At 49.7% G+C, this 18,373-nt stretch overlaps 3 protein-coding genes across 3 annotated transcripts; all 3 read right to left on the bottom strand.

Moving 5' to 3' along the window:
* Positions 1-2,121: 2,121 nt before the first annotated feature.
* On the bottom strand, positions 2,122-5,116 carry LOC120642497 (indole-2-monooxygenase-like). The gene is made up of 3 exons (XM_039919056.1): positions 4,544-5,116; positions 3,977-4,423; positions 2,122-3,873 (listed from the first exon to the last, which is right to left on the bottom strand). The coding sequence occupies exons 1-3, from the start codon at positions 5,081-5,083 to the stop codon at positions 3,868-3,870; spliced, it is 993 nt and encodes a 330-aa protein (XP_039774990.1). The 5' UTR covers positions 5,084-5,116; the 3' UTR covers positions 2,122-3,867.
* A 2,214-nt stretch (positions 5,117-7,330) lies between these two features.
* LOC120642420 (indole-2-monooxygenase-like) lies at positions 7,331-9,478 on the bottom strand. The gene is made up of 3 exons (XM_039918926.1): positions 8,882-9,478; positions 8,336-8,794; positions 7,331-8,236 (listed from the first exon to the last, which is right to left on the bottom strand). Exons 1-3 carry the CDS (start codon positions 9,422-9,424, stop codon positions 7,610-7,612), a joined length of 1,629 nt encoding a protein of 542 aa, XP_039774860.1. The 5' UTR covers positions 9,425-9,478; the 3' UTR covers positions 7,331-7,609.
* Positions 9,479-15,322: 5,844 nt separating this feature from the next.
* LOC120642421 (indole-2-monooxygenase-like) lies at positions 15,323-17,485 on the bottom strand. The gene is made up of 3 exons (XM_039918927.1): positions 16,854-17,485; positions 16,250-16,696; positions 15,323-16,119 (listed from the first exon to the last, which is right to left on the bottom strand). Exons 1-3 carry the CDS (start codon positions 17,391-17,393, stop codon positions 15,499-15,501), a joined length of 1,608 nt encoding a protein of 535 aa, XP_039774861.1. The 5' UTR covers positions 17,394-17,485; the 3' UTR covers positions 15,323-15,498.
* Between the last annotated feature and the right edge of the window lie 888 nt (positions 17,486-18,373).

Here is an 18,373-nt window from a genome sequence, read left to right as displayed (position 1 = left end):
AAAAAAGCAATGTATACGTTGCATGGTGCTCTCTCATGTAACAAGTTTGTTGATAAAATGCTCTCTCATCTCAGCCATTATTTGTACGTCTCATTTGTCCTTGCTATTGTTAACAATACATTCAGTAGATAAAGATATATGAAAGATGCTAAGATAAGATTGTTCACTAGTTCTACTATGATTGCCTTGAGCTATTTACGTCTCGACAGCATGAAGATCCAGAAGTACTATCATCAGTACCATATCGCAACATATGATGGTAGCTAGCCGATACTATCTGAAAACGATCAACTGGCTGGAGGGAAAGGTTATGCACATGTATTGAATTATATAGACGGAGGATCTTGATGAGTACAATGGAGTTTTGAATTAGATGGAGGATCTCGAGTGCAATAGAGTTTTGTTCTACAGTGGTATCATAGGATGTCGTCATAACTCGATATGAGAGGTCCACGGTGGAGTTTATACATATTGTGTCTCATGATCTTGATGTTTAAGTTATATATTTATTTTCAGACTTTGAATAAAAATAAGTTACTTGCACAAATTAAGAGCCGCCCTCTGGTTACAAATCGGTGATTCGGTCCATCAAACAAAATAAATCAGTTGTCCAAAAACATAAATATATGGCTAGACATATTATATATTCTCTCTGTCCAAAAAATACAACCCTCGCTTCTTGAGGAGTACAATTTCAAGTTATATCAAATTTATATAAAAAATTGCTAACATTTTTGTCTCCAAAATAATAAATCTAGTATAAGAATATATTATATGATTAATCTAATAATACTTATTTTGTAATATAAATATTAATACTATTTTGAATAAATTTGGCCAAATTTAAAATTATTTGACTTCTAGGGAAGCGAGAGTTATATTCTTTTTAGGACGGATGGAGTATTTTCGAAGAAGAACTATCAAACAAGCTAATGCTGTCACGGTAACGAGCACATGTCTGATGCCACACAATCTCAGTGTTCCAACAATGATGGATTCCTTCGCAGGTGAAGCAGGGACGACGGTGCTTATCATCTCCTGCTTGTTTCTCCTCATCTTCTGTTCATGCCTTCTCTTTCTCCACAGCTCTTTCAGAAAATCACTCTTATTGTCCAGATGAGTGCGGACCGTAAGACCCCGGGAGTCGATCATCCTCGGCGCCAGGTAAAACAGCCCTATCTCGATGCGGCGGCTCTTGTACCTCGTGAGCATGCCGTTCAGCCTGGACGTCAAGCTGCTCAGCGCGGGGATGGCCTGCCTGTAGGCGGCCCAGCTCCCCATCATGCCCCCGTAGCGGCGGAGGAAGGCCGTGATCTGCCTCCCGCTCGTGCGGAGCTCGATCTCGCGCTACAGCGGCGTCGGCCGGAGCACGACGGTCGGGTCGTTCAGCGCCCTCGTGCCGTACTCGTCGCGGACGCACAGCCTGAACGCCTTCCGTGGGATCCTGAACCCGACTGCCCGTTGCCGTTTCCTGCGTAAATCCACAGATGCATGGGGCTCGCCTGTTAATTAGTTTCTGGTGTCGTTCGCAAAAAGAAAAAAAAGGTTCTGGTGGGATCGGCTAGCTGGTCGCCGAGATGACCATCTACGAGACCAACCATGCTTAAGCCGGCGTACCTGCCGCCGCTTGCAGCGCTCATCTTCTCATGATGAGCCGGCGAATCTGAGTTGATCGGAGAAGTCCGCATGGATTTTCTCTCGCGTGGATTACGATCTTGGTGCTGCATCACGTGGTGGTAGTAGTGCAGAGAGAGGTATATAGGCGGCTACATGTAAGGTGATCCAGGAAGTCCAGTCCAAGCACGTTTACTACTAATAACAACTTAATTAACAGCTGTAAATGATTAGGTAATAAGGTAGAGTTCTAGTCTGCCCTGATTGCTCCGAACTGTATGCCGCGCGGCGTGTCGCGCACACGAGGCCCGAGAGCGCCAAAGCTGCCGACGACAAGGGGCACGCCGCCGCACCCCCTCCGCCTCCGCCGTTCAACCGGCAGTCAGGTGCAGCTGGGCCTGCCAATGTTGTTGCTGAACAGGTGGGCCCACTACAGCAGGCTACTAAGGCTGCCCGCGGTGGGACTCTCTACCCCGCTCTGTAAGCTGTAGCGCAAGCATAGTGCAGTTTTTTGTCTGCAGCGGGACTCTGTACACCGTGCGCTATCGTTGCGGACAGGGCTCCCGCGCGCCAAAGCTAGCACGGTAGCGGCCGTCCGCAACGCGGCGACATGGTGTGGGGCCCGCCACCGGCCGTTGCACCCCCGTCCTCCTCCCGCGCCCGCCGCCGCAGCGCTCCACCGCGGCCATCGAGCTCCATGAGCAGGGGTGCTCGAGGTTTCGCGCCTCCGCCGGATCTGGTGGCGCCGAGCTCGAGTGCCGGAGCACGAGCCGGAGCGGAGGAGGGCAAGCAAGCCGCGGGCCGGGGGGCGAGCAGCCGCCGCCACACTCCAGGTCTGCCGGCGGAACTCGTGTCCGGTGCCAGGTCTGCCGGTCCGGAGGGAGGAGGAGGGAGGGAGCTCGGGTGTGATGGCCCCGGTCCGCCACGTGCTGCTGCTCTGCGTTGCCGCCGCCATGGCCCATGGACGAAGACCCGCCATCACCGTAGGAGCACTCGAGCCGGCGCGAAGCTCGAGCTCCCGCCCAAATCTGCTCCGCCTCCGCACCATCCTTGTCGCAGCCGCCGCCGCGAGCAGGGGCGGATCTAAAGGGGGGGGGACTAGGGGGGATCCAGCCCCCCTACCTCCCCAAAATCAATGGATCCCCCTCTAAGCTCCCTCTTAATTTTTAGGAAGAAATAATGAAGAAGAAGGGGAGATTAAAGGGAAGAGAGGGGGAGGAAGAAGATGACAAGGGAGATGAGCCCCCTCTAATTGTGGTGGCTGGATTCGCCACTGGCCGCGAGCTGCTACTTGAACTCGGAGTCCTCCATCGCCGGCCACACCCGCGCTCGCCGGCGCCGCGGCCTCCGCGCCCGCGCTTGCTGCGAACAGAGCCGGGGAGGACGAGGAGCTCGCGAGCCCTGCACCTCCACGCCATGGGCCGCCGCTGCCTCGACGATGCGGAGCTCCCCTGCCCGCGGGCCGCGGCGGCGCTCCGGGCTCCGAGACAGGCCGCCGCGGCTACGTCCGAGCGCCGCAGGCCGAGCCACGGCCGCGGGTGTTCTGGCCGCCGTGGACGCCTCGCCGCGGCAGCTCCAGCCCGCCGAGGCCGCTCGCCGCGGGCGCTCCAGCGCGCGGTGGCCGCTCCGCCCCGCCTCGGCCGCTTCGGCACGCGGCGGCCTCCGACGGCGAGGGAGGCGGCGGCCGTGGGTCCGCTACCCTGGCACACCGCCGCTGCGGCTCCGAGGAGGGAGCCCCGCCGCGGACCGGGCTGGCCTTGCCCTCGCCCCGAGCGGCCCGGGAGGAGGGAGGGTGCCGACGCGCCGACGCGGAGTCATGGCTACGTCCGAGCACCGCCCTGCCGCCGCCGCCGCGGCTCCGAGGAGGGAGCCCCGCCGCGAGGCAGGCCGTCCTTGCCCTCGCCCCGCACAGTCCGGGAGGAGGGAGCCCTGCCGCAGACCGTGCCGCCGTTGCCTCCGCCGCCCCCCATGGTCGCCACCGCCGCGCGGCCCTCCTCCGCCACCAAGCCATGGATCCGGCGAGCATGGAGGCCACGAGGAGGGTGCGGCCGGATCCGGCCGTCGGAGGGCGCGGCCGGCGGAGGGTGCAGGGGAGGGGGCGGTGTGCCGGCGGGAGGGTGCAGGGGAGGGGGCGGTGTGCCCTGCCGTTGGCTTTGCTCGGGCCTCCGCTTCGCTATGGCAGAAGTCGGCAGCCCAATATGAATTTGGAACATATCCAACAGCCACAACGACTCCTTTAATTATCATGAGGATTCAGGCCTGAATGAAAACAGAACTCAGTCGCTGTGTACTTGTGTATCAAAATTCTTCGTAGTATGGTACTCGTTGCAGTTTCAATCGCGAGGTTAATGTAAAAACTTACAAGCAGGATAGCTTTGATGTTGTATCTGGTAAGGTCGTACTCCTGCTGAACAGAGAGCAAGACATGTATGAAGTCGTCATCCTCGCCCTTGTGATCACTCGCCGCCGCCACCGCATCGTACTGTCTCTCGTGGTCATCAATCAGCTGCTCCAGCAGCTCGTCCCACCTCCTCCTCAATCTCTCGGACTTGGCGCGGACCACCTTGCTGAGCACGCCGAAGCGAGCCAGGAACGGGAAGAATTCCTCGACGTTGAAGCCTCCAAGGAGCGGCGACGTGTCGACGATGAGCTGCTGGAACAGCTTGCTCCGGCCCTCGTTCCGGTACGACGACTTGCCCATAACGGCGCGGCAGGCCAGGTCGTTCGCGAACGAGCCGAGCAGATCGCCCACGTCCACCGCGGCGCCGGCGGCGGCCGCCTCCCCGATCTGAGCCATCACCCTGCTCACCTACCCAAAGTCCCAAAGCACACGTCAACTGATAGGAGTTGCTGACTTTTCGAAGGCATTATCGTCGCTTGTAAACGAAAAAAAAAGGTGGGTAGAGCCGCACTAATCTAATAATCTTACCTCTTCCTCGCGGGCGTGGCGTAATGACTGCACCCTCTTGACGGCGAGCAGGTGCGTGGTGACGAGCTTCCTCGCCCTCCGCCAGTAGTCCCCGTACGGCGCCGTGCCGATGTCGGAGGTGCCGTACATGACGACGTCGGCGACCAGAGAGAACGGCCGGGACGCGAACACGTGGTCGTGCGTGCGCAGCACCGCCTCGGCGGCGGGCGGCGACGACGCGACGACGACCGGCATGGCGCCGAGGCGGAGGAGCATGAGGTCGTAGCCGTGCTTCCGGGCGAGGCTCCGGAGGGAGACGTGCGGGAGCGAGCCGACGAGGTGGAGGTGCCCGAGGACGGGCAGCGCCGGCGGGGAAGGCGGTAGGTGGTCATCTTGCTGCTGCCTGATATCACTCGCTCTCTTGGCACGGAACCAGCAGCGTACAAGCGGGAGGAGGAGAGGGAGGAGCAGCAGCATCCATGCCCGTGGAGCCGCCGCCAGCTCAAGCAAGAACAGTTGGGCCACGACCACGAGCAGCACGCGCATATCTAGAAGAGTCATGGATGCCAACTTCCCATCTTAAACTATGTTATTATCACCGCCATGGACTGGACTGCTGAATTTTTTAAATTAAGTATCCTTGAATGTGGCGCTCTTCCTCTGACTACTATTAATGGTATATTTGTATACGATCAATAATTTGGTAGCTTAGCGACTAAGGGCATCCCTAGTGTTCAGAATATAGAGGTCATAAGCTTCTTGTGACCGACCTTATACATAATAGGAGCCGGTCCTAAGGGGGTTCTAAGCTCAAAAAGATTAAGACCGGACCTCAAGCTTGAGGCCGGACCTTAGTGAATAAAGTAATCGGAGAAAGGACACTGTTGTGAGCGGCCGACCAATGGTGTGCTGGCCAAGAAAGCTCGGCCGCAAAAACTGACTAGCAAAGACTTTTTTTACTGCATGGTAGGACTCATACTTAGAATCTCCTCGGTTTTAAACATAACAATGCCGACCTCATGACTGTGGCAGGCCCACCATAAGACCGGCAGCGGCACTATACACTGCTGATGCCCTAAAAAAACATTCAGTCTAGTCATCATTTTCAACCACCCGATCTGCATGGAATGGAAAAGACTCTTTCTATGGTTCTTGAGGTCCATGGAAAAGATGCTACCGAGAACTACTTCCGAACTTCCTTCACTGACATGGGCATGCTAATCCCCGCGCGCCAGCAGCGTTGCTAGCGCGCGATCTCCGACAAAGGTTTCTTCCCTTTTTAGGAATTTTTTACTCTGCGTAATTTTCTGTTTTCAAAAAAATCATAATTTGTAAATATAATTTTTAAGTATAACTTTTTGCACATCTTTACTAAGATAAATTTTCATCATAAATTTTTATGATGTATAAAACTTTTACGTATAACTCTTTCTTCATATTTTGAAATAATAATTTTTTAGCATAACTTTCATGGTACATACAAAACTTAATGCATAGTTTTGTAAAATAATTTATAGAGAGTAACTTTTTAGCACAAATTGTATGAAGAAGTTATCCGAAAGATTTCTTACGTACAAGTTTATCATGCAACTTCTAAGCACAAATCTCGTTATAACTTTTTACTGTGATTTCCATATAAAAGTTGTCAAGAAAACTTTAGACATAAAAGAAGGTAAAATGAAAAAAAACTGAAAAAGAAAAAAATGATAACATTGATGGAACGTAAAGAGGGAAAACAGAAATGAAAAGAGAAAATAAATAGTTAGACTGTCACGTCACTCATGTGAGTAGATGCAATTAACAGCTGCACAGCCGCTGCCACATCGTGCGCCATGAAGCGCGGCAGCGCGCGACTGTGGAATTGGATTCCACTCACATACATGAGGTCACACGTCAAAAAATTTCTTGGGGTCACACGTTTTCATGATTCACCCGTGACGCACTCCCCTTCCTCCCACCCGCCCCCCTCCTCATATCCCTACCATTGATGTCGATACTAATGCTCATTCAAGACGCTAACCACCGCTAAAAAATGTGACATCGATGTTCCCCACAACCTCACCCATGGCCCGCTGGCCCTCTACCGCTATCCACTAATCACCGCTGATCCAATGTCCTCCAACCGTCTCTAAGCCCATGATCAAAACAAAAACTATTCCTTTTTATTCTCTCAGCAGTGTCTTTGATAACAACCAGAAAGAGACATGAAAATAATGGAAGTTGATGGAAGGAATTAACGTGACAATTTGATTTTTAGTCTCAATCCCTTCTTTGGTTCATAGAAGGAATTGAGAGAGAATTCATAAACTCTATTTGGTGCATGGGTTTTGACACGAGAAATGTCATAAATCATAATGACCGGTGGAGATCATTCATCTCCGTCTTAAAGCATAATTAATTCTCATCCAATACCCCACCCCTCCCCCTTGGTGAGAAACTGTTGGGAGTTGGCCCTTGAAACTCCCATTATCCATCTCACCAAAACTTCCACTGCTTCCACCATACAAAGAAGAGAACTCTAAACTCCTATGTTTAAACTCTTATTTTCTCACACTAATTACCCACAAGCAACCGCAACAGAAAATAATGCCCGCCCAACTGCATTTTGACAGATTGCCTAAAATCTTGCCCAAATCTAGAAACTGAACTATTATGGGATGTGATATGATATGCCAACTCACTATTTGGGGACAAACGCAGTATTATATATATGAGAATATATCAGGTGCAAACCAATGACTTAGATTGAAGTTTCCATAGTTTACACGAAGAAGTTAGTTTGCACCTGATACGTTGCCTATATATATATACAACAACTCAATAATTAGTGATCCATATATATAATAATATACTTAAAATACAAGAACTGATTATAACAAATGGCCACATAGTATGCACCAATCCAATCCTACACATCATACTAATATACTATCATAGTATTCGCAAATGCGTCCCACACAACTAGTATTCAAACAAACTATATGGATTACATCGACACAAATAATCATCATGTTGTATAAGCAATCCGGCATTCTTCATATGCGAGTGTCCAACGTGCGTTGGACCGCTTGGATGCAGCGTATGGAGCTACACGCGTACTTTCGGAACCAGGAGGAGCTTCTCCTTCCGGTGCACCACCAGCCCGAACTCCTCGGACATGTCAATGTCGCGCGCCGCCTTCCCCGCCGGCATCTCCCAGTCGAAGCGGTGCACGAGGTTCGCCAGCATGACCTCGACGGCGGCCATCCCGAAGTTCATCCCGGGGCACTGCCTGCGCCCGGCGCCGAACGGCAGGAACTGGAAGTCGTTCCCCTTGAAGCCGACGTCCGCCGCGCTGCCGCCGTCGAGGAACCTCTCGGGGACGAACTCCTCGGCGTCCTCGCCCCAGTAGCGTGCGTCCCGGCCGATGGCCAAGAAGTTGACCAGGACGCGCACCCCGGCGGGGACCACGAACCCGTCGATGCTGCAGCTGGCCATGGAGAGGTGAGGCGGGAGCAACGGCGTCACGGTGCGCAGCCGGAGCGACTCCTTGATGACGGCTCTCAGGTAGGTCATGCCGTTCAGGTCGGCCTCGCCGACGATTTCTTGTCCCTTGGGCACGATGCTCCTCACCTCGGCTTGGAGTTTCCTCATCACGCGTGGCTTTTTCATGAGCTCAACGACGGTGTTCTCAAGAACCGTAGCTGCCGTGTCTATTCCCCCGAAAAACACGTCCTGCGGATGACCGTAACTAAACAGAATTAGCGTGCTTCTTCTTAGTAATAACATATAGTACAACTTGTAGGTTCAGTCACGAGGTGAGTGCAAACTTACAAGCAGGACAGCTTTCATTTGCTCTCTGGTAAGGCCGTACTCGTGCCGCACAGAGAGCAAGATGTGTATGAAGTCATCATCCTCGTCCTTCGGGTCGCTTGCTGCTGCCGCCGCCGGCACCGTCGGCTTGTTCTTGCTCTCATGGTCATCGATCAGCCTGTCCAGCAGCTCGTCCCACCTTCTCCTCAACCTCTCGGACTTGGCACGAACCACCTTGCTGAGCACGCCGAAGCGAGCCAGGAACGGGAAGAACTCCTCCGCGTTGAAGCCGCCCAGGAGCGGGGACGTGTCGGCGACGAGCTGCCGGAACAGCTTGCTCCGGCCCTCGTTCTGGGATGATGACTTTCCCATAACGGCGCGGCAGGCCAGGTCGTTCGTGAACGAGCCGAGCAGATCGCTCACGTCCACGGCGGCGCCGGCGGCGGCCGCCTCGCCGATCTTGGCCATCGCCATGCTCACCTACCCAAGCGCAGGTCACAATATATCTACAGCCTCAGCCTCAACTAATAAGAGTTCTTAACTTCAATTTTCGAAGGTATCTCTTACTTCTTCCTCGCGTGCGTGGCGTAGCAACTGTACCCTCTTGACGGTGAGCAGGTGCGTGGTGACGAGCTTCCTCGCCTGCCGCCAGTACTCCCCGTGCGGCGCGAAGCCGACGTCGGACGGGCCGTAGAGGACGATCTCGGCGACCAGAGAGTGCGGCCGGGACGCGAACTCGTGGTCGTGCGTGCGCAGCACCGCCTCGGCGGCCCTCGGCGACGACACGACGAGGACCGGCATGGCGCCGAGGCGGAGCAGCATGAGGTCGTCGTAGCCGTGCTTCCTGGCGAGGTTCGTGAAGGAGACGTGTGGGAGCGAGCCGACGAGGTGGAGGTGCCCGAGGACGGGCAGCGCCGGAGGCGAAGGTGGTAGACGGTCGTCTTGCTGATGCCCGATCTTCTTCCTCGCTCTATTGGCACTGAAAGAGCAGCGTACAAGCAAGAGGAAGATAGGGAGGAGGAGGAGGAGGAGGAGGAGGAGGAGGAGGAGCAGCCAAGCTCGTGGAGCCGTCAGCTCATCAAGCATCAACTGCTGTGCTAGGTTTGCCATGGGAATGGATCGATCGCCGCTAGATCAACCAGCGACGACGGAATGATGCTAGCTGCGCTTCTTAACATTTCGATTGCTATTATAGCTTCTGATGAGTTTAGTCGTTTCCGCACGAATGCAGGATGGAGACAGTACCGAAATGACGCTATCGCACCCACAAATGTCAATGGCGTAATATGAACATAAGATGGATTTTTGTCTTTTCTGAGCTTGGATAACCCGTGAAACACGCATCTGACGTCTCGATCGGTCAACACATCTGAGCTAGCATTGATTTCGGAAAGAAAAAAAAAAGCTACCGTTGCATATTGTAACTTACTAGCTTGTAACTAAGTACTCCTGGCACATGGACTATTCCTTTTTGTCGAATTGTATGGGTCTAGTAAATAAAAGTACATAACAGCTTATTAAAACTGTCACCTCAAAGTTTTGTATTTTGTTGCTTAGGCAAGTGAAAGACACATATAGTGGCTTTGAGAAGCAGGCCTATAAGCAATAACTTTTCGATTGGGCCGGGATCATATTTCTGGCTGCACAACCGGCCTCGCTCAAACACACCATCGCATCGATGAATTGTTATTAGCAGCCACTAGCGTACTACTTCCTTCGTTGTAACTCGTGCTCCCGCATGGACTACTAGAATTAATATAAAAATAAAATTTATATCTAATAATTATAATTTACATATCTCACGTCCTCTTTCTTCTATTAAGTATTCTAACATATGCTCTAAAATACATATTTATCATTATTTAGTTGCAGTATATTTTATTTTGCATCACATCTCCATGTGTGTTTGATATACATTTAATTGGACCATTTTTTGTGAATTGGTATTCATGTCTCTTCCACCACATGACATATCTGAATACATGGTGACACATATCGTGGATAGTATTTTTATATAAACAACGACATAAATAATACTTAGTAATGATAGATATAGTAATTTAAAATTTTATATTGGCGCATTTTAATATTTTATTATAATTATATATTTTAGATTCAGATTTAGAGGTTATGGTAACTTTTAATAATGATATACTTAGATAATTGCAAATTTAGGGGAGGTTATTTGCATTATTTTTATAATAGCATAGATGGGTAATTTATACAAAGATTAGGGGTTACTTTGATTTTTTTTATAATGGTAGAGGTGGGTAATTTAGATATATGTTTAGGGGGTCACTTTAGTCTATTTTAATAATGGCAGAGTTGAGTAATTTATTAGAAAAGATAATAGATCCAATGACTATTATGAATAGAGTTGTCCAATTGATGACCAGATATTTCTATTTTATTGTGAGAATTTTTAGAATTTATCTATTTATTTTTCTAGAGTATTCACCTAAGATCCCAGGTGACTTCACATGACATGAGCCTTCAAAAGGAGCATCCAATTAGCAATAGTAACATTTCTTTTGAAGAGTCAAAACATTTCAAGTTTGATCAAATTTATTATATAATAAAGAACTGACATTTATGATATCAAATAAGTATCATTATATTCTTCATTAAATATACTTTTATAGTATAGTATCTATTTGGCGCAATAAATCTTTGTAATTTTTTTTAAAATTTTGGTCAAATATACAAATAGTTTGACTCTCCAAAAAAATTGAAACGATTTACAATTTGAAATGGATGTAGTAGTTCGGTCCCGTTTCATCGCGCGGAGGTCACAAAATGTAAGTTATAATCATCTTGCACTTGGATTTGGGTTTGGACAAGACTTGTGCTTGATAAGATAAGCACACACCTCTAGCAACCGTGTAAGCTGATTGGTCCTTGGCAAAATGCGAATCCCTTGGCCACAGGTTCCCCATCTCGTGGCGCTGCTGGCTGCCGCGATAAGACGAGAACGTCGCTGAGGCCTGACGTAATACATTTTGTTCCAATATGTAAGCTCCGTAGACAAAGTTGTTTGTTTTTTCTCCCACATAATCAGTAATCACTGCTGATGAACCCTTCTAATTTGATGAACCTACAAGAAGCTCCAGCAACATATATATTGCTGGGATCCTCTCCCCACGTTACCCCTAAAAAAGTTCCTCAGCTCGTGCCCCAACCACAGCTTGCTTCGATCCAGTGTTGAACTACGACCTCACATTTCTCTTGTCCAACTAAATCGAATGCCCAAGAGCACGAGCACCACGAGAAAGTAAGATCCACCGAAACATTTTGGATGCCGACTGTCCTGTCGTACATTGTACCATTGTTGTGCTTAATTAAGCAATATAGGTCGTGACGTTTCAACATTGCAGCCTACTTCTACCATCTAACATTATTTAATTTGAGTTCTTTTACTTTGACAGTCGCTACCTTTCAAAATAACTTTGTATCCTACAGCCTACATTGTACCATTATTTAGTTTGAAATCAGTATATTTCAAGTATACTTCTTTTGTAGAGGATCTAATTAATCTAGAGACGATGCGTGCTTGCGAGAATTAATGGGGACAAGCTCACAGATTTTTTATGAGTAAATTGAACTCACCATACAACAATTTGTATGGTTGTATCATTTTGATCCAACAAGTAGCAGAATGTGCAAATTGATACACAAACTTGCCAAATGTGTGTGTATACGGTCACATGCACCTATGCAAATGTATTTTGTCAACATGGCAGGTGCCTTGGATGTTTTTTTTCATGTTATCTCTCTTATCTTTATTTTTCTTGGTAAATATTTCCAAACACCTACGTATAAAAGGTTCTACATTTTATTCTTGGGCAGTTAAACATGGTACCGCAAAAAATGGATTGACTATATATGCATGAATATCCATATATTCCATAGGAGATGAGTAGGTATAAAGGTAAAAAAATATTGTATTGACTGTCAATGCAACATTCAATAATGTATCTTTTCTCCAACCTGATTAGTCATTTTTTCCACACCAGCAATATTCACTAGTACGTTGAAATTTTGTGCTTTACAGATTTTTTAGTCATTTTTATCCCTACTTGCCGTGGGCTTTTGGGGTACCCACAGCCGGGTGGCGGAACGCACCCGCCTATTCCCCGAGGGGGAGTACTCGGGGAAGTGCTAAGCTATTAGGCCGATCTAGCTTGGGGGCAAGAACGCAAGAACACACGGATTTAGAGTGGTTCGGGCCGCCGGAGCGTAATACCCTACGTCCACTGTGTGGTGTATTGCACTAGGTATGAATGAGTCTATCCTCTGCCCAGCCGGGCTTTTTCCGGGCCTCAGTCCTTCTCTAACGGGCGTCTCCCTTTTATAGAGCAAAGGAGGACGCGTACACAGGCGTTGGACCCCGACAGGTGGGCCCAACAAGGATGTATACTATACTGGAAAGATACTAATGGTGCTACAGTGGTTGGGGATCTCTTCTCGGATACGCTTCCTCGTCCTGTAGACTCTTTGACCGAGGGGAGTCTTTATTTGTCCCATCGGCGAGGCGCCCGTTGGAGCAATGTAGCTTGCGGCGTAGTCTGTCGAGGCTACCGTGTAGGTGCCTTAATGGGCGAAGCCGAGCCGTCGTATCCAACTGGCATAGTAGGCTGACATACGCGGAGTAGGCGGCGCCAGCGACTGCTCTGTGCTCCTTGGTAACATGCAACCAACAGTGCAACCTGGCCAAAGCCGCCTCGGGCTTTGCTATGGCAATGCGCACTTCCGCCTACTGCATTGAATGCGGTAGGTAGGAGAGTCTTCCAGTGGAAGCCTCGCGGCCCCGCGCGTGCCCGCACCTGCGTGCGGGCACGTGACACATGGCGGTTCCGGACCAGCCCCAGGCGGGGTGTAAGTTCTACTCCGCTGAGGGGTCTGGATAGTGTATGAGAGTCCGAGTCCGGGACCCGGCAGGGGTCCGGTACTCCTGGGAGGTCCGGGACTCCGCGGGAGGTCCGGGGCCCCCAACTGTTTTGGCTGAGGGCTACCCCCGGGATACGTGACGCCACCGGACCCTTTCCAAGCAGGGAGCGGGTCCGGGGCCGTTTGCCGGGAGAGTATGGCTCCGGACCACAGGGGTCCGGCTGCTCGGTTGTTAGGGCGTAGTTAACGATAACTACGAGACTCTTGCCTAGACTCAGCAAGAGGGGGTACCCCGGTCCTGGGGTACCGACACTACTTAATTCTCGTTGGAAGCCATAACTAACTAAATTTGAGATATTGGTATTAAAATAAATTTATATTTTTATATTTATATAATGCTGGTTGAAAACTGTATATAATGAGATACTTGTTGGGAATTAATGTACCCTTCAGTTAGTTTCACCCTTGGTTAAGATGGGAACATATCAGGTGGAAACCATGCAAACTTCAATATGGGCCATTGGATCAATATCTAAGGAGAGGGGCGCAGGGGTGGGAGGGGGGATTTGCAAAAGTGTGATTACCCAATCTAAGGGCGGGCGGTTAATTGTAAAATTACCCAATCTCCCATGCCCTTTTGATGTTGATCCGGTTGCGCAGATTGAAGTTTGCATGGTTTGCACGGAGAAGTTGATTTGCACCTAATATATTCCTAGTTAAGATATAGATGAGAAAAAAGGATAAAATTAGAAGGTTACATGCATAAAACATCCACGTCACCTATCATGAAGGCAAAATACATCTACGTGGCATACATGTAACCGTATATGCGGACATTTGACAAATTCATGTATCCATTTGCAAACATTGCAACTTGTTGGACTAAAGTGATATAGCCATACAAGTTGGTCTATACTTTTTTTTTCGAGCAATATTGGGGGTTGGGGGGGTCCCCACCTATGTTTTCATTGATCGAGAGATTGCAAGTCAAGTACAAGTTGATGCATGGTTGATGCGATATTCATGTGAAAGTTTCCACACACAAAAAAATGATATTCATGCAATATTCCATAGGAGATGAGTAGGTATAATGCAACTTGTTGGACTAAAGTGACGCAGCCATGCGTGCATGTTGGCTGTCCACACACAAAAAAAAATAGAGTATAGCTCCCCCTTTCCTTCTTTCTTCATTCTCATGTCTTTGTTTTGGTATTCCAGCAAGCTCCATTCGGCACTGTCTTTGTTGCGCCGCCTCCTTCTCCACTGCTCTAACTCGGCTTCACTATGGATTCTTAGTGTGATGTCCTTGCCACCTTTGCCGCCATCCAACCAGTGGTGAAGCTAGAACAAACTGAGGGGGGGGTGCCCTTGTCTTATAGTTAAGGCTGGCTATCGAGCTGGCTCGGCTCGGCTCGTTACCAGGCCGAGCTAAAAGGCAAGCTCGGCTCGGCTCGTTTTCTGGCTCGAGCTGGCTCATTTGGCTCGCAAGCCAGCTTGAAAAGTAAACGTTAGCTACTAGAGTGAGCCACCAGCTAGCAAAGTGAATGCATGAATATGTGCAGGTATATAAACTTTAAGTACTATACAACAGTCACTAAGCAAACTAGCCAAATATTAAGTGCCCAACGTACATATAACACATGCATTATACATAGCCAATACATATGAGCATAAAAGATTAAACTTCAAGTCCAAATGAGCGGCTCATTTTGGCTCGCGAGCCGCTCGCAAGCCGGCTCGAGCTAAGCTCAATAACACACCGAGCTAAAATATTGACTCGGCTCATTAATATTTTTCAACGAGCCAAGCCGAGCCGAGCGAGCTAACAAGCCACGAGTTTTTTGTCCAGCCTTACTTATAGTACATGGAGTTAAGATACATATATGGTGAAAAATTAGACTTAATTATTAGCATCCCTTATTTCTGTAAGTGCATCGGCACCCCTAACTATAATGTAGGTGAACTCACCCCTACATAGCAACCAACAGCGCAACACTACCCTTGTCATCCCACCCATGACCGGCGCGGCCACCTCCAGAGTTGCCACCCTATGAACTCTCTCCAAGCTCACAAGCTCTCGAATCGTAAGCTTCCCCTACAATAAAAAGAAACTTGGACGTATTTGAGGATGCATGGCTGGTGCACTTTACTATGTTGAATATAATACAACCAATCATACATATTCTACTACATATATATCAATCTCATAGCCATGAATATTTATTCTAGTGCTTCCATGTAACGCGTAGTCCGATCCCTCCGACCCAAATTAGGACGGAGGGAGTATATATATGATTCTATACACGTAATTTTGGGACTAAGAGAAGCTTATGTTTTCTGTTGACCACTAGTCCAAACACTTCGGACATATCGATGTCACCTCTCTTCTTCCCCTCCGGCATCTCCCAGTCGAAACGATGCACGAGGTTCGCCAGCATCAGCTCTACGGAGGCTATCCCGAAGTTCACCCCGGCGCACATCCTCCGTCCGGACCCAAATGGCAAGAACTGGAAATCGCTCCCCTTGAAGCTAACGTGCGCAGCACCGCCGTCACCGATGAACCTCTCGGGGATGAACTCCTCGGCATCCTCCCAGCAGCGCGCGTTCCTGCCGATCGCCCAGGAGTTGACCAGCACCCGTAACCCAGCGGGGACCGTGTGCCCGTCGATGCTGCAGCTGGCCGTGGAGAAGTGTGGAAGGAGAGGCACCACGGGGTGGAGCCGGAGCGACTCTTTTATGACGGCCCTCAGGTAGGCCATGTCGGCCAGGTCTGCTTCGCTGACAAGTTCGAGCCCCTCGGGGACGCTGCTGTTCACCTCTGCTCGAAGCTTCTCCATCAGGTGCGGCCTCCGCATGAGCTCGGCCATGGTGAAGTCGAGCACCGAAGACGATGTCCCTATTCCTGCAAAAAAGACGTCCTGCACACTCGAAGCTCGCGAAAGATCAGATCGATGGCAAAAATTTGCAGGGCATGATGAGATCTCACGTACTTCTCGATAGATAGAAGAATTATTCACCGTGAAGTTAATTAGTAGGATCTGTACTCACAAGCAGGATAGCTTTCATCTGCTCGCTGGTGAGGCCGTACTCCTGTCGAACGGACAGCACGACATGGATAAAATCATCGTCATCTTCCGACGGATCAGATTCACTCGCCGCCACGGCCACATACTTCCTCTCATGGTCCTCGATCAGGCTGTCCAGCAGCTCGTTCCACCTCCTCCTCACTCTCTCGGATTTGGCACGGACCACCTTGCTGAGCACCCCGAAGCGAGCCAGGAACGGGAAGAACTCCTCGACGTTGAAACCGGCCAGCAGCGACGAGGTGTCCTCGATGAGCTCCCGTAGCAGCTTGTCTCGGCCTTTGCTCCGGAAGGACTTGCCCATCACGGCGCGGCAGGCCAGGTCGTTGATGTACGAGCCGAGCAGGTCGCTCATGTCCACCGCCGCACCGGCGGCGGCCGTTTCGCCGATCTTGGCCATCACAAAACTCACCTGCGTCCACATCGATCGATCGTGTGGGTGGCATCGCATCATAAATACCACATGCCAATGCTCAAAGTATTTATTCGTATGGGGACTATTATTATTGGTTGGAAATAATAATAATGCCACACATCACTCGAACTAATTAAATTGACGATGGTTTTACCTCCTCCTCGCGGGCAAGGCGTAACGACTGCACCCTCTTGACGGTGAGCATGTGCGTGGTGACGAGCTTCCTCGCCTGACGCCAGTACTCGCCGTACGGCGCGAAGCCGATGTCGGATGGGCCGTAGAGGACGATCTCGGCGACCAGAGAGTGCGGCCGGGACGCGAACGCGAGGTCGTGCGTGCGCAGCACCGCCTCGGCGGCCCTCGGCGACGACACGACGACGACCGGCATGGCGCCGAGGCGGAGCAGCATGAGGTCATCGTAGCCGTGCTCCCTGGCGAGGTTCCTGAGGGAGACGTGCGGGAGCGAGCCCACGAGGTGGAGGTGCCCGAGGACGGGCAGCGCCGGCGGGGAAGGCGGTGGGTGGTGGTTGTCTGATGCCTGCTGCTGCCTCGGCCTCCCTCTCTTGGCACTGAACGTGGACAGCGAGTAGCGCACGAGCAAGAGGAAGAGAGGAACAAGTAGCAGAAGCCATGATCGTGGAGTCTTCAGCTCAAGCATGAACTGCTGTGCCAAGCTTGCCATGGCAATGGACATGGTGTGGCAGTGCTAGCTCTCGCGGTTTGAGGAGCTCGAATGGATATGGTGAGCGATAATTCCTGGCATTTGATGGTTATTATAGCTCCCGACGTTTGTAATTTCCACACACATGCGTCATTGCCGTATAATTTTTTAAGTGCTTCTGACGCTTCTTTTTAGTGGGACACACACATTTGGTTCTTGTGTAGACTTTTAGAACTAACAAGCTGTTTAAGCCACCAGGCTTAATTGTGGACCACTTTAATATATTATTATTCTGGACCAAGAGGGCCCAGCCGCCCTGCATATAGCAACAAAAAGCAGATATAGACCATTCTGGACAATTCACTCAACACCGTGTCCACTGTTTGTAATAGGAAGATTGACTTTTGTATTGAACCAGTATGCCTCCTGGCCATTTTGAATTTTTTTTAGTTATGTATTAGGACTCATATCATTGATATGATTATTCAACTGGATTTGAAGTAATCAGGCATGGTGGTGACCCATTCGTGGACCAAATGCAAGCAAACATGTGCGGTCACACCACCCTACTGTTCCATTTTTTTTTCTAAAAATAGAAATCGGAATGGTCCAGGCTAGCATCAAAGCTACAAAAGTCTAGTATGCACAACGATAGTTGCTTGCTACTATTATCCTCTTCGTCACGCTGGCGCCTTCCATGATTGCCCCCGCCTACATGAGCACGAAGCATATAAGAAGGTCAAATTTTGAGATTGTTTGACTCTTCAAAATTTAAATTTTTGAAATGACTTATAATTTAGAACGGAGTGAGTAGTTTGTAAGATTGTTCGAATATGTCTTGCCCACTGCTCATGACAAAAACTAAGAATCAGAACGGCATTTTCAAGTGCCATGCATCTGAGTTGATCTTCGTTGCATGCTGCAGTAATATTTTGTAATGTTTCATGGTCTTTCACAAATTAATACTAATCTTTCGCAAAAAAAATACTCCCCTCCAGTTAAAAAAGACATGA

The sequence above is a fragment of the Panicum virgatum genome, chromosome 7K (genome assembly GCF_016808335.1).
Source record: "Panicum virgatum strain AP13 chromosome 7K, P.virgatum_v5, whole genome shotgun sequence".
Classification (NCBI taxonomy): domain Eukaryota; kingdom Viridiplantae; phylum Streptophyta; class Magnoliopsida; order Poales; family Poaceae; genus Panicum; species Panicum virgatum.
This window is presented reverse-complemented; position numbering and strand designations above follow the sequence as displayed.